This window comes from Colletotrichum scovillei, assembly GCF_011075155.1.
Source record: "Colletotrichum scovillei strain TJNH1 chromosome Unknown Contig00003, whole genome shotgun sequence".
NCBI lineage: Eukaryota > Fungi > Ascomycota > Sordariomycetes > Glomerellales > Glomerellaceae > Colletotrichum > Colletotrichum scovillei.
The window spans coordinates 4674467-4686931 of record NW_023336261.1 but is presented as its reverse complement, the minus strand read 5'-3'; the positions used below and the strand labels follow the sequence as shown (position 1 = coordinate 4686931).

The window sequence follows — 12465 nt, the reverse complement described above, 5'->3', positions numbered from 1 at the left end:
CTGGTGAAGGTACCTACCGCAGCAAGACGCTTCAAGGCACGGCTCATCATCATCCCGTACACATTGTGAGAGGAAAAATGTGTGCAAACGATAAAATGCTTTCATTCTAAAATCGTAAGAAGACTTGTCCAAGACAGGCTCGATGCGCATATAGAAAGACAAGCCGTCCATGGCATGCAAGTCGAGGAAGCAGCGCTTGTTCCTCCTTTCCGTAAGGTAAACCATGTAATATTTCCCCCCAGGTGCGGCTCGACGAGTTTATCGCCGTGTCACCCAACGCCGATGTAGATGCTAGCCAGTCCAACGCCAATCCTCATAACCCTTGTCATATTTCTCATCATGGGAAAATTCCTTTCCCTTCCCTTCCCTCGCCTCAAGACCCAAGCTGAGAATGAGAGAACTCATGCAGCGGCCTTCTTCTTACGGCCGCCCTTGCCCTTCTTCTTCGTCTCAACTTCCATTTCCTCGTCGCTTGACGACTCAGCCTTGGAGCGACCACCTCTCTTCTCCTCGTCGCCAACCTTTGCAGCAATGTCCGCCAAGAAGTCGTACTGGCCATCTGTCTCGATGACTTGCTTGAGCATCTGAGCCGTGACACGCTTAGAGTTCTTCTCCCGTGCGATTTCGGCACTTCGGCTGACAACAGCAATCATGAACATCTCGAGAGCCTTGCCAACAGCAATGGGAGTCTGCTGGGCGACCTTACCAACCTCCTCATCGGCCTGCATGATACGCTTTATCCTGGCTGTGGGGAACTTTGTCCGAACGGGTGAAGGGTCAATTGGAGGTGGCGAGTCAGCCTGCTTTGTGTTCTTTCTGGGAGGCATAGTTGCTGAAGCTGGTGTTTGTGGTAGATGTTGTGTATCTGGGTTGTAGGGGATATCGTGTAATTGGGGTGCTCCACCAAAGTTTTTCTGGTCTAGAAATCCTTGGCTTTGAGGTGTTTTGGGCTGATGAGGCTGCTGTTCCTGATAGTTGAGAACGGGCTGTATCCCATACGCGCTTTGCATATGTGGTGGGGGATGTTGCGGAGATGGGTGGTTATGTGGCGGCGACTGGTGGTGGTATTGAGGAGATAGGTAATGTTGGTGGTGCTGTTGCTGCTGAAGCGGTTGGTACTGGTGCTGGTGCTGACCTTGGTGGTGGTGGGGTTGTAGCGGTGGCTGATAGGAAGAGAATTCCGTTTTGATTGCCGCTGGTGATGGGAAGTGGGGCTGCTCTTGTTTGATGTGAACAGGAGTAGAAGATGACTGGCTTGGGTGGTGAATGCGTGCTGAGGGGGAGGAGTATTCATATACGGGCGGTGGTGCAGCAGACGCGGACGCAGACGGAGACGGAGAGGTTTGGAGCTTGCTCAGTTGTTGCTGGTAGTGCTGCAGACTGTGAGTGTGCAGTGGAGGTGTAGGCGGGGCGGGTGCTGCCGAGAAAAAAGAAGAGAGGTCCGGCGACTTTGGTGCGTAGGTCGTGTCGTCCGCCATTTTTATTACTTTTTTCCCCCTCTACCTCCGGCCCTTCTGGAAAAATTGATGGCCGCTTTTTTTTTTCAATTTGGAAGTGGAGGCCAAACGACAGGGGGCCTTGGCTGGTGCCCCGAAAAAAATTGGCCAAGGTTCCAATCCAAATGTGGCTGGCGTGGGACACTGGATGATTAAGCGAAGGGCAGGGACTGATTTTTGAGTACAAAAGCCAGCCTACACCCCCACCTCTTTTTTGTTGTCCGCAGTTGTGAGGTCGTCTCTCTCAGCAGGAATAATCTTGCAATGGTTCTGTGATTGCGTCTAATGATGGATGTGTCCCGTATTCAGTCGCTGAGTGGATATGTGCCCAGAAAAGCACGGCGTATAAGTCCTGATTCAGGCGTGGGCTGCTACGTGCGGTGAAAGGAATGACGGTCTGTTCTATCGTCATATATCCTCGGGAGTCAGAGGTGTAGAGTTCCGACAGACGTACGGCCAATGCAAGTCGCGTTGAGGGTGACAGTAAATCGAGGCAGAGTATTGCTGCGAAGCTCGGCTTGAATATGAAAACAAGGCGAGACTGGGCGCAACTGCCTTGTGAGAAGTGCGGATGTTTTTGCGTGTGTAAGGCAGCCTCGGCCAACGTGTTGGGCAGCGCTGCGATACAAGAGCAAATGACGAAGAGATGAGATCAAAGCCAATAAATGGCCTACAACATGAGGGATTCGTAATATCCTCAGTACCCTAGCCTGTTTGCAACAGTGTGCCGGACCTAAACGGTGGATGGCAGGATGTTGATCAGGACTGTCCGGATAATCGCTTTGCAACTTGCAGATCGAGGTTAAAACTGCGTCCCAGGTCCAGCAGAATGAAACGGCCACTTGCAGTACAGAGAGAATCCAGGCTCGCTGGGCGCTCAGTGAGTATGCGTGGGTGTTGAGACTCAACGTCGCAACTGGCCAATCCTGGTGTTGCTTCGGAACACAGTCTACGTATCCCAGACCGCGTGAGAGTGAGGAACTCAGTGTGGCCTGAGGGATGATGAATGCTGATTGACGTCGGGAGCGTGGCTGTGACACAAGCTTGTCCGAGATTTTGATATGCCAAATAGGTGATCTACTGATCCAAGGTGTGTAAATGGCGTTTTTGCTGAGTCAGACCTAGAGACTGGGAGTGACACTCAATAAGGTTTCGGTGTGTCTAGCGAGCCAGGGGTGATGGGAGTTCTGTAAGCTTGGGGCTTTCGGGGTTCAGTCCTGGGGCGTGCGACGGCGTCAGGCGTTCCTGTGCGGGGCAGCAGCGGTGCTTTCGGAAGCGGCCTGATGCTCTGATAAAGTGGTGGGAGGTGTTCAGGATTGGGAGGAAAAGGGGTTGCGTTTGAACGGGATTGTAGTGTGAAGTTATGTACGGAGTAGGAGGAGGGGGATTTGTTGGCGTTGATCTTTTTCCAAGTCCAGGTGGCAAGGTTTAGTCAATCGAGCCTCAAAGTTGACATGCGTCCATCGGGAAGGATGCAGTCGGTCTGACAGGCAGACGAGGCAAGGCCAGGCGGCAAGTAGGTAGGCGCAGGCACACACAAGTACAGGGAGGCACACTCTGGGCGCAAGCACACCAAGTGTGCACCTTCTTGGCACCGGCCGTGGAAATTGAAGTGGTCGATGGGCTAGAACGAATGGGAATGATTGGATAGGAAGGAGAACACTGAATGGGAGGGAAAGAGCGACGGCCGTGGGACGATGCGACGGGTCGAGAAACTGCGGAGGGGCGGACGGCGATGCGGTGCGGTGGTGCGGTAGGTGCGGGTGCGGTGCGGTCGGTGGCAGGTGCAGCCAGCGGCTGGGTGGGCTCCTTCTTTTCGCGGTGTGCGGGTTCCTTCACTTCTGGCGATGGATCACGGTGGGAATGTCCACCGTTTATATGCGCGTCGCGGGTCAGAGCTCCTTCCCAACTCCCCTTTCTTGCTGCCCTCTGCTTTTCCCCCCCAAAAACACGCCCAGGCAGGGGTCACGCTGCTATGCTGATTGGGTCAGGATGCCCGAGCTGTGGCCACGCCTTCCCAAATCCTGCATGAGCACAGCCGCTAGTCCCCTGCTTGACGGCCTCTGTACCTTTCTGTGCTAGTTAAGCTCTATTGGTACCTGCCTGGCCATCTACCTTCCTTCATCAGGGAGCACGGAAGGTAAGGTATCTTCAAGGCGTCCCGAATGTTCACATTGCGCCCAAGTCGGCACGTCCTTCTTCAGTTCCGTTTCTTGAACAACGCTTCTTTTCTTCTCCTCCTCCTCCTCCTTCTTCTTCTTTCCCAACCTAGGTACCGGGATCTCTTCAGTCATTCTGTTCGCGCCAAAATAGTCGCACCTCATCGGCGTCATCACTAATTTCGCCACATGGTCGATGTCTCCCCCTTCGTCCCAGCTTACCGCCGCATGTCGCAACCTCGCAGACGTGGCTGCATCTCGAGGCGCGAAGTAACGTGAGGCAGGCTGAAAAGGATGGCTCAACCGAAGCAAAGTAGGCCACGGCAGGCTGGCTGATCTCTTTTACCGTCTCAGCTCCAGCTCCCCTCATGTCGTTTCGGCCCCTGTTTTCAGATTCTAGACCTGGCATTTGCGCAACCTTGGACTTCGAGAAAATCTTGTCTCGTTACTCTTCATTCTCGATGTGCCTTTATACCTCGTGGCCCTGACCTACGGACGAGCTTGCTTTGTCTTCATGAGACACCCAACATCGTCGAACCCCGCCGCCATCTGCCCTCAATGCTGCCTGGAGCTGGCACTCTCCCTGCTCCTTAGGCAGACGAGCTCTTTCTGCAGCGCGCCATCATCAAGGAACCCCGTCGTCCGAAAAAGATGTTTTCTGTCGCAAAGCCGTCGCGCTCCTCGACTCGTCACTGTTTGAACCACACATGACTTCATCCGAGACCCACCACAGCTCCCTGCCCGTCTGAGCTTTGCGACGGCACCTCGAGTGAATGCGCTGCCCCCCGGGCCCCGGGTCTAGGTCGCCAATCGCCCTTCCCGCCGAAGCGACTTTGCAGCGGGGCTACCAAGGAAGAACTTATCTGCATCCTTCAACGCGTCTTCGCGAAATGTTTGTCAACGTTTTTCCGAACAGATTTCACCCTACTACCGTCGTAATTTCCTGTCGGCGGACGGCCCGGTATGCAGGAACGCAACTCAATTATGCAGGTAATCAAACCACTAAATTCTATTGTTTACGCCATATCCTATTGGTGGCCAGGGATGAAGATAACGAAGAGAAACAGCTGGAGACCACCCCAAGAGGCCACGACTGTAGAAACCGAGTTGTCCCAACTCAGGTTTCGAGGTTGGCGTGCCTCGGTCTATGACAGTTTTTACTTGATCTAATCAGACTTTTTCTAAAAAAAACAACAATCTGCCTTTGACAGGCTTTCTACTGGATGTGTTTTCTGATGGCTGACGTGAGTGTCCGCAGACCCTTGAGTCTCTTGTCTTCGGTGCTTGACAGGAATAACGAAACAACGGGCCAGGCGTGTATCCCGCCATCCTCGCTGCGACTGTCGACCTCGGTACTTTTGACCAAGACGTTAATCAGATCCTTGATGTCGGGTGCGAACACCTCTTCTGATCCGTACGTGATGAAGAAGCCACAAAGTGGACTAGCTTCCGCCCACACCCGAGGATCGGCACACTGCCCAGGCGACGCGGTCTTGTCGTAGACATGCGCTGCCCCAGCATACTGCACCGCGTATTTCCATAGCGTGTCGCGATCCAGAAAGTCGCTGGCCGTATTTTCATGCTTGTTGGAAATGAGCTTGGCCCACGGCGAAATCAAGACGCAAAGCCCTGGAAGCGGGGACTCTGAGGCTTGACGCAAGTGCTCCTGACTTCGACCTTCAGATGCGGTGGAATCGTCACTCTTTTCCTTGAATGCCCGGGCCTCGTTCATGTGGCCCAGCTCCAGCAACAGTGTCAATATCAGGGTTGCTCCCGCTGAGTCTCCTGCAACGACCACCTTACGTGGGTCTCCAACTTTTTTCAGGACATGCTTATAGCCCCTCAAAGTCTCGTACATTTGCCTCGGGTACATTTTATCGGGCACGAGGGTGTACTCGAGAGAGAATATGGCAGGGTTCCGGTAGCCGGCTTGGACGAGTAGCGAGTGCCACGACAGAAGAAACTCGAGGTAAAAGTACGCGGAGCCCATGGCGAAACCGCCTCCGTGGGCGTAGTATACCACAATGTCGGGCGGTTGCGACGCATCCTTTTGGATCCAAACCCCTTCGAAGCCGTGTTGGCCCTATCATTCAAGTCAACCACCGGCCATTGTGCACTGAGATGTAGGTTACACTCACCCTTTCCTTGTGCTCACTCCAGGTTGCAGGTGACCTGAGATAGCCATGCCGCAGCATTCGAAACCGCAGAAACGGCAGAGATATGTACTTTGAGAAGAAGACACGTCCAATGTTGGTTGGCAAGTTTGCAAAGGCGTAACGCACGCAGCGTATGACTAAATCTTCGAAGAAACTCGCGCGCTGCACAAAAGGCGACTGCTCGTCGTGGCTGAGGAGATACCGCTCGTGGAACAGGGACGTCGGCAGCTGAAACACGAGAAAAGGCAGCATCTTCAGAGTGACCACTACCGTTGGGAAGAAACCAACATTGATGAGGAGCTGCGGCGTCAGGAAGATGACAAAGACCAGACAGTCGAGCAGTGATACCGGTCCGAGGATCATGGTGGGCGGCGATGCTGCAACTGATGCAGGACCAAACCGTGGGCCGACTTATTTTCTCAAGCGTGACGTTACGTAGATTATAAAACGGCGGTACAGAGGTGGTCGTATTGTATCACAGGCGCCAATTGAATCTATCGTGAGCCTTAGGACAAATCTAGAAGAGAGGAAGAAGAGGAAATTGAGGATTGAAGCAAAGACTGAGGTCGATGGTAAGAAGGGGGAGCTTGTCTCCAGGATGATGATTTCAAGGTTGCAGCTTCGGACTTCTCTCGATAGGCACTGCCTTGAGCCATTCCATCCCTCCCTTGGCCGCCCGAGTAATCGATTTCCCACGGCGTGGGCTAATGTAAGACTGGGAAACGGGAAGCTTTTGGCTTTCTTTTGTGACGTCTTCGAGGTTACGGAAGGCAGTCCCCAGTGTCCGTGCCTGCTCAGACACTACTACCTACCTGGTGCGGGGGGCGGCGCGCACTTGTTTCCTGAGCTTGATGGTTTGTTGGGGAGAGCTGGAGCTCTTACCTTAGGTAAGGTGCCGAGCGCCGCTGGTTTACCCATTTCATTACCTCAGTCGGGGGACGGCGATGGGAGTGTGTCAGCACCGACCGCGACATTGCCATGTCTACATTTTTTTGTGGAAGTGAGACCAACCCAGCGAGGAGGAGTTACCCAGACCCTGGTAGATCTGAATCAAACATTCATCTGGATCAGGGAAAAGCGAATGGTAGCAAGCAAGAAATGGGTACGAAACCTTCCGTGTCATCCCTTGCTGGGCTTTTTGGCTTGTGATTGTGGAACAAGTATTCCACTACATCTGACTTGGTCATGTTTAGGAAAGAGTGCGATTTTGCAGGCCTTTCCCCTACAAGAAGTCTCGGAACCAGCCAGTTGATCTCAATCCGAGAAGAAAAGGTCCATTCTAGTGATACGAATTACTCTTTTCATTTCAAAGGTACTCGATACACTCTCATGCCCCCGGGAAACCGGTATGCCCTCCACGCTTATCCTCTAAGCTGGAAAACGCCAAAGTACTTCATGCTCACATCCTAGCCGGACATCAATAGAGCAGAGAATTGATGAGGGCTGTCTGAAAGGAGGCAATATCGCAACCTCCGCCGTCGTCTCTTTTTGACCTCCCCTCCGTATTCTCTGTTTGCTTGAGGAGCTTTTTGCAATAAAACACAACACCAAGACGCCATCGTCAATCCTGATCCGCACACGTACAGTACTCACACATCATCCACGCCATGCATCCTCAACCCCCCGTACCTGACCACCTTTAGAATCCAACCAGGTATCTCTCATCGGCTTCTCCTCCCCTCGTCTCCTCTTCCTCTTTGCGTAGGGAAAAACAAAAAATGATGGAAAGACTACCGTTTGGCATTCCGCGTCTTCCAATTATCCTTGATCCCCTTAGCCGCCTCCGCAAGATCCTTCTCCGTAACCCGGTCCTCGATACTCTCCATGACGCTCTTGATGGTAGAAATGTGATTCGCCTCCGACTTATCGTCGCGGAACCGGATAATCCGCCACCGGCCCAGGTCGTCCTTGTGACACTCCACGATGCGGTCGTTGAGCGGGTCCCCGAGGCCCTTCAGCACCTCCCACTCCTCCTCGGTAATATGCACCTCGTCAAAGAACTGATACCGCCCGTCCCCCATAAAACTCCACAGCTCCGCCCGCGGCACCGCCTCGTAGTCCACAAAGGGGCCCTCGGCCTCCTCGTCCCCTTCCCCCGGCTGCACCGTAGGGAACGTCATCCGCAGCCGGCAGTCGACCGTGTTCTCTTCCGGCGGCTTCCACTTCAGGATGTGCGGGTCGGTGCCGTGCTTGTACTCGCTGCTGACGCACGTGAAGATGAGCCCGTCGTTGCCGTGCCTCAGCTTGGGCAGGATCTCGCGGAACATCATCTCGATGCCGTAGCTCAGCTGCATGGCCTTCATCTCCACCAGGAACGGCTGGAAGTCCCGCTCCTCCGGGTACTGCTTGAACAAGTCACGGTAGGGCTTGTAAATGTTCTCGTTGAAGTAGGCGAGCCGCTTGTCGAGCGTCCGCGACATCAGGTCCTGCCCGTCCAGCACGAGGCAGTCGAAGACGAGGAACCGCGGCTCCTTTGTGCCCTTGCCCGTGTCGTCCATGACCAGCTCGCCGTCGATGAGCGTGCGCGTGTGGAACTTGGTCAGGTCGTCCTTGCGCGGGAAGTGGAAGCTGCTGTTCTTGATGTACCAGTAGTCGTTTTTCCGGTCGATTAGGTAGTGGATCTCCCGGCCCTCGTCTTCCGTGAGGTATAGCAGATACCGGATGCCGTCTGACTTTTCGCAAACATAGTAGCTGTTGGTCGCGCTCGCGAGCGCGCTAGATGTCAGCGAAAAGAGTTGCGAATTATCACTTCCTTCCAGCCTCCAGTTACCAGAGTTCCGGTAGCCAAAGACAATCGCCAAACGAACGTGTGCAAAGGCTGGAGCCTGTGTGAACGGCGCGACAAGGAGCACTCACTCTCTATTCCGTAACTCATCGACGTGTTTCCGCGCGAAGCTGACGGGCTGCGCGCCGGGGAAGCTGGTCTGGTTGCGATGCAAGAGATTGGCGACCTCGCGGCGCAGGTCGAACAGCAGTTGACCGTCGGCCTTGATGCCCGGTTCTGCGATCGAGGCAATCGGGCCCTCGGGAGGCGGACCCTGTACGCCATCCATGGTTGCGGATGGACCTTTTTTTCTGGTGTTGCGCAAAAGGGGGAGAGAAGGAAGTACAAGTCGGGTTCGGTCCTCCGTTGGTCTAGGTAGCCTCGCGACACCAAAGTCTCGGAGCTTTATCGGCCTCTTATCGATAAGGCACAGAGATAAGACCGTGCATCAACGCCGTCTCTGTGGTCTCTCAGAACTCACATCATTGATTAACGAGCTCTTCACAGGACTCGAAGCCTCTGTCTCAAATAGATACCTCTTACAGCCTCAGCGACAAGGCTTGCGAGAGAGATCCAGCCGCTCATTGAGGCCAAATCTGTGGCCAACGAGGCCAATGATCCCCAAGCGAGGCCAAACACTAGAAAACGAGACGTATTTCGAGTCAAGTACTTTGAACTGAGTTGATTAATTGCCTTTGACTATCCCATGACTTTTACGAATGTCGAGTCCCTCGTAAACGCCAAATGAGTCTTGCTTGTCCCACGTCAGCCACCCGATAGACTCAACGCCTCATCAAATTATTGGAAACAGCTCGAGGCCTCTGAGCCCTGTCTGTTTTGATATCATTGCGCGATTTCCCTTTCTCCCTAATGAACCAACCATACCCTCAGCTTTCGTCAATCTTGGCGACCTCGGCTTTGGCATCCTCCCAGGTCTCCTTATTCTTCTTGGCCCACTCAATTTGGCTCTTGGCATAAGCCAGCTGTGATAAATCGGGTCAGCACGGAATCGCTCCAAGTCCTGTACAGATTAATCAACTTACCATGTAACGACGAAGGTCCTCTTCCTTTTCTCCCTGGAATCTCTTCAAGTCCTTCAAAATGCTTGCGCTAGCCTCCTTCACATCATGCTCAGAGACCACCTTGGCTTGCTCAAGCTGTTCGATGCTCTCCCTTGTCTTTCCAATCATGTCACGACGAGTTCTCTCGGGGTCGACGTCAGCTACACCTTGAATAGCGTGACGAATCGGTCCGAAAATCTTGTTCGTGATTGAGTTGCTGCTCGCGGCCTTCTTATGGCCTGGAGTTGAGTTGCTTCTTTGTGGAACACCCTGGGTCGCGGTCGGGACCGGCTCGCCATGCGTAGGAGGGAAGTCGGAGTCGATGGAAGCTGTGTCTTCGGCACTGCCCTCGCGCTGATGGTGTGATGTGTTAGCCTCTCTAAGGCTTGTAGACCGCTTCGGCGCTGGCGCAATTTGCTGGCTGCTGCTGAGATATTGCTCGATGCGCTTGGCCTCTTGCTCGCTGCGCTCTAGTTGGTCCAGCAGCGCAATCTTCTTGCTGAGTTCGTCGCTAGTCTGCTCTTGCTGTACCCGCTTGAGCACCCTGTACTTCAGCACGCTGCGAACAACACCTGCGAACTGCGCATTCTCTCGCATAGGCTCTGCGAAACTGGCACCGAGAGAGCCAGAAAGCTCCTCAGTAGCAATGTAGGAGGAGTCAGCCGCCTGTCCCACTCTCTCGAGGGCAGGGCCCAAAGAGGGTGCTTGTTCTGATAGCGCGAACGCATTAAACTTGGAGCCCAGTTCGCAAAGATCGGCGGCCAGTGCAGACAGGTGGCTCAAGGTCCGACGGTTGACCTTCTCCATGGACCCCGACAACAGTTGCTCCAGTTCCTTGATCGATGCCTCATATGTGATGAAGTAAGGGTCAAGTTCTTGCTCGCTCAGGGTGTGGCTGTCGGGAGGAAATCGGCCAAAGACATGGGACCCAGTTCCAGCGATCGCGCCGGGGTCGACACCAGGGCCGCCCGTCGTCTTGAGCTTGGCGGAAGCTGATGGCACGGGAAGGAAGTTGTGAGCAGGTGTAGGGTTCGCAGGATCCAAAGGCGGCGCCTTCAGGACTGACTTGGGCACTGAGGCGACTGGATGAGAGTGAAGGACCTCACTCTGCGATGGATCAGCTACCGGATCACTAGGGAGAAGATCTTTTCAACTTACCCAGCTAGCATTGGGGTCCAAGAATCTCCACCAAACACCGTCTGTTCGGACCTCCTCCATGCGGCGGCATCGGTTCAGGAACACGGCAAGCATGCGCTTGCGCAGGTCAATAATCTGCTGATCTTGCTTTGCGCTCGTAGGGTTCGCGGCGTAGTCTGCCATGGTATGCTTCTCGGGGATGGGGGGTATAATCAGGGTAGGGTGCAGCCGGGTCAATGCCTCACGCAAAGACGCGAATTCCGAGTATCGTCTGCGCACTTCGAGGTTCTATGGAACAGTCAGTACTCCAACTATCGAGGGAGCGATCCTTCGCACAGCCACATACGCCTGTCCGGATGGTGTAGACAATGTATTTTCCACCGCTCTCCGCGCTCTTTCCTGCATCAGTAATGAGGATAGTCATGCTCGGATTCTCCCAGAGGATCTGCTCGACGCGGCTTTCGTAGCCGCCGGGCTTCGGGCGCGGGACAAGATCGCCTCTGTCTCTAGCAATCGGCTCATTGTCGCTGCTCTCAGCTTCGCTGTCTGGGAGGGTATGGGAGCGATTCTGAGGAGCCTCATCGCTTGTGGTCGACGGGGTCTGAGGGATGTCGAATCGCTGGTCTAGAGTCTCCCAGTCGGCATCAGTACTGTCTGAAGAATCATCCAGATCTATGGTTTCCATCATTTTCTGAAATCTTCAAAACGACGAGGGTTGAGCTGGGGTAGAATCGCGACATACACTCACGGGTAGTAGGAGAGGCTGGGTTGGCAGAAGAGGAAGTCAGGCTGTCTCTCCGGTCAAAGCCCTCGGCATAGGGATTATTATCCTCGTCGTTCCACATCGTTTCGGTGTCGGATTGGAAGGAATAGCAAACAAAGCTATAGGTCGATATTCAATCGTCCAGAAGGGTTTGCAGTCTCAAACGGGATGCGCAATCGGGGATGCGCAGCTGAGCCGGGAGCTGCGGGGGGGGAAGAGGGGTGGAAATGATCGAAAGCACTTGTCTGTCGGCATGCGACAAGCATGCGGTTGATGATCGCAACGTTCGGTTAATGTTGAGAGCTGTCCCAAAGAAAAGTGAAAGGCTTGAGGCTGACGGAATAAAGGTCGGTTGAAAGAGAGTTATGATACGGACAAGCAGACTTGTCGGGCGGCAGCGTGGGGAGAGGTGATCGGGGCTGCGCGAGGTTGGACTAAGGTAAGCTCCAGGGTGCAGCAAGTGCCTTTCCGGCCGGAGTACCTAGCAGGCAATGACGAAGCCACCTCCCCTGGGGGCCCTGCTTCTGCTGCTTGCTGCTTTTGTCGTACGCACCCGGACAAGGTATCTCACCTTCATTGCGCACGGGCCAAAGTGACACAAATACCTGTCTTACCAAGTTACCCCTGCTTTACCGCAGTAAACACCCCGCTGGGCTTCTCTGTGCTTTCCAATTCATGCACATCTCGGCATATCTTATGAACCACAGCTGCACAAATTTCTGAATTCCATTGGGTATGGACGCACCGTCTGTCTGCATTGCTCTACATCCTTGTAGCACATCTGAACCCTTATTCCTGACCCCGATACCTATCTAAATCGGTTCTCAACAAGCTTTGCTGAGGCAAGTGGCCAGGTACACATGCTATTCCACCTATCTATCTTGTCGGGACCAAAACCGCCAACCCTTGGCCAGTAACCAGGCAGCTGT

General features: G+C 54.0%; 4 protein-coding genes across 4 annotated transcripts; all 4 read right to left on the bottom strand.

Annotated features, from left to right (window-relative positions):
- Positions 1-78: 78 nt before the first annotated feature.
- Positions 79-3330, bottom strand: HER10_EVM0012372 (histone-like transcription factor and archaeal histone). Its single transcript, XM_035481768.1, has one exon. The coding sequence runs from the start codon at positions 1476-1478 to the stop codon at positions 402-404; it is 1077 nt and encodes a 358-aa protein (XP_035336661.1). The 5' UTR covers positions 1479-3330; the 3' UTR covers positions 79-401.
- A 263-nt stretch (positions 3331-3593) lies between these two features.
- HER10_EVM0005997 (uncharacterized protein) lies at positions 3594-6822 on the bottom strand. The gene is made up of 2 exons (XM_035475595.1): positions 5794-6822; positions 3594-5738 (listed from the first exon to the last, which is right to left on the bottom strand). Exons 1-2 carry the CDS (start codon positions 6172-6174, stop codon positions 4872-4874), a joined length of 1248 nt encoding a protein of 415 aa, XP_035336084.1. The 5' UTR covers positions 6175-6822; the 3' UTR covers positions 3594-4871.
- Positions 6823-7051: 229 nt separating this feature from the next.
- On the bottom strand, positions 7052-8934 carry HER10_EVM0007176 (mRNA capping enzyme). Its single transcript, XM_035476741.1, has 2 exons — positions 8668-8934; positions 7052-8502 (listed from the first exon to the last, which is right to left on the bottom strand). Exons 1-2 carry the CDS (start codon positions 8862-8864, stop codon positions 7542-7544), a joined length of 1158 nt encoding a protein of 385 aa, XP_035336198.1. The 5' UTR covers positions 8865-8934; the 3' UTR covers positions 7052-7541.
- A 330-nt stretch (positions 8935-9264) lies between these two features.
- On the bottom strand, positions 9265-12074 carry HER10_EVM0006319 (PX domain-containing protein). The gene is made up of 5 exons (XM_035483008.1): positions 11516-12074; positions 11120-11445; positions 10795-11061; positions 9619-10743; positions 9265-9558 (listed from the first exon to the last, which is right to left on the bottom strand). Exons 1-5 carry the CDS (start codon positions 11616-11618, stop codon positions 9463-9465), a joined length of 1917 nt encoding a protein of 638 aa, XP_035336120.1. The 5' UTR covers positions 11619-12074; the 3' UTR covers positions 9265-9462.
- Positions 12075-12465: the final 391 nt, after the last annotated feature.

Excerpts from the sequence above, each read along its gene's own strand:
- HER10_EVM0012372 (XM_035481768.1), bottom strand. The coding sequence starts at position 1,478 with ATGGCGGACGACACGACCTACGCACCAAAGTCGCCGGACCTCTCTTCT.
- HER10_EVM0005997 (XM_035475595.1), bottom strand. The coding sequence starts at position 6,174 with ATGATCCTCGGACCGGTATCACTGCTCGACTGTCTGGTCTTTGTCATC. Across the intron at positions 5,739-5,793 it reads GGAGTGAGCACAAGGAAAGG|GGCCAACACGGCTTCGAAGG; the intron begins GTGAGTGTAACC and ends CTTGAATGATAG.
- HER10_EVM0007176 (XM_035476741.1), bottom strand. The coding sequence starts at position 8,864 with ATGGATGGCGTACAGGGTCCGCCTCCCGAGGGCCCGATTGCCTCGATC. Across the intron at positions 8,503-8,667 it reads GATGAGTTACGGAATAGAGA|CTACTATGTTTGCGAAAAGT; the intron begins GTGAGTGCTCCT and ends CGCGACCAACAG.
- HER10_EVM0006319 (XM_035483008.1), bottom strand. The coding sequence starts at position 11,618 with ATGTGGAACGACGAGGATAATAATCCCTATGCCGAGGGCTTTGACCGG. Across the intron at positions 11,062-11,119 it reads TCTACACCATCCGGACAGGC|AACCTCGAAGTGCGCAGACG; the intron begins GTATGTGGCTGT and ends ACTGTTCCATAG. Across the intron at positions 9,559-9,618 it reads AGGACCTTCGTCGTTACATG|CTGGCTTATGCCAAGAGCCA; the intron begins GTAAGTTGATTA and ends GATTTATCACAG.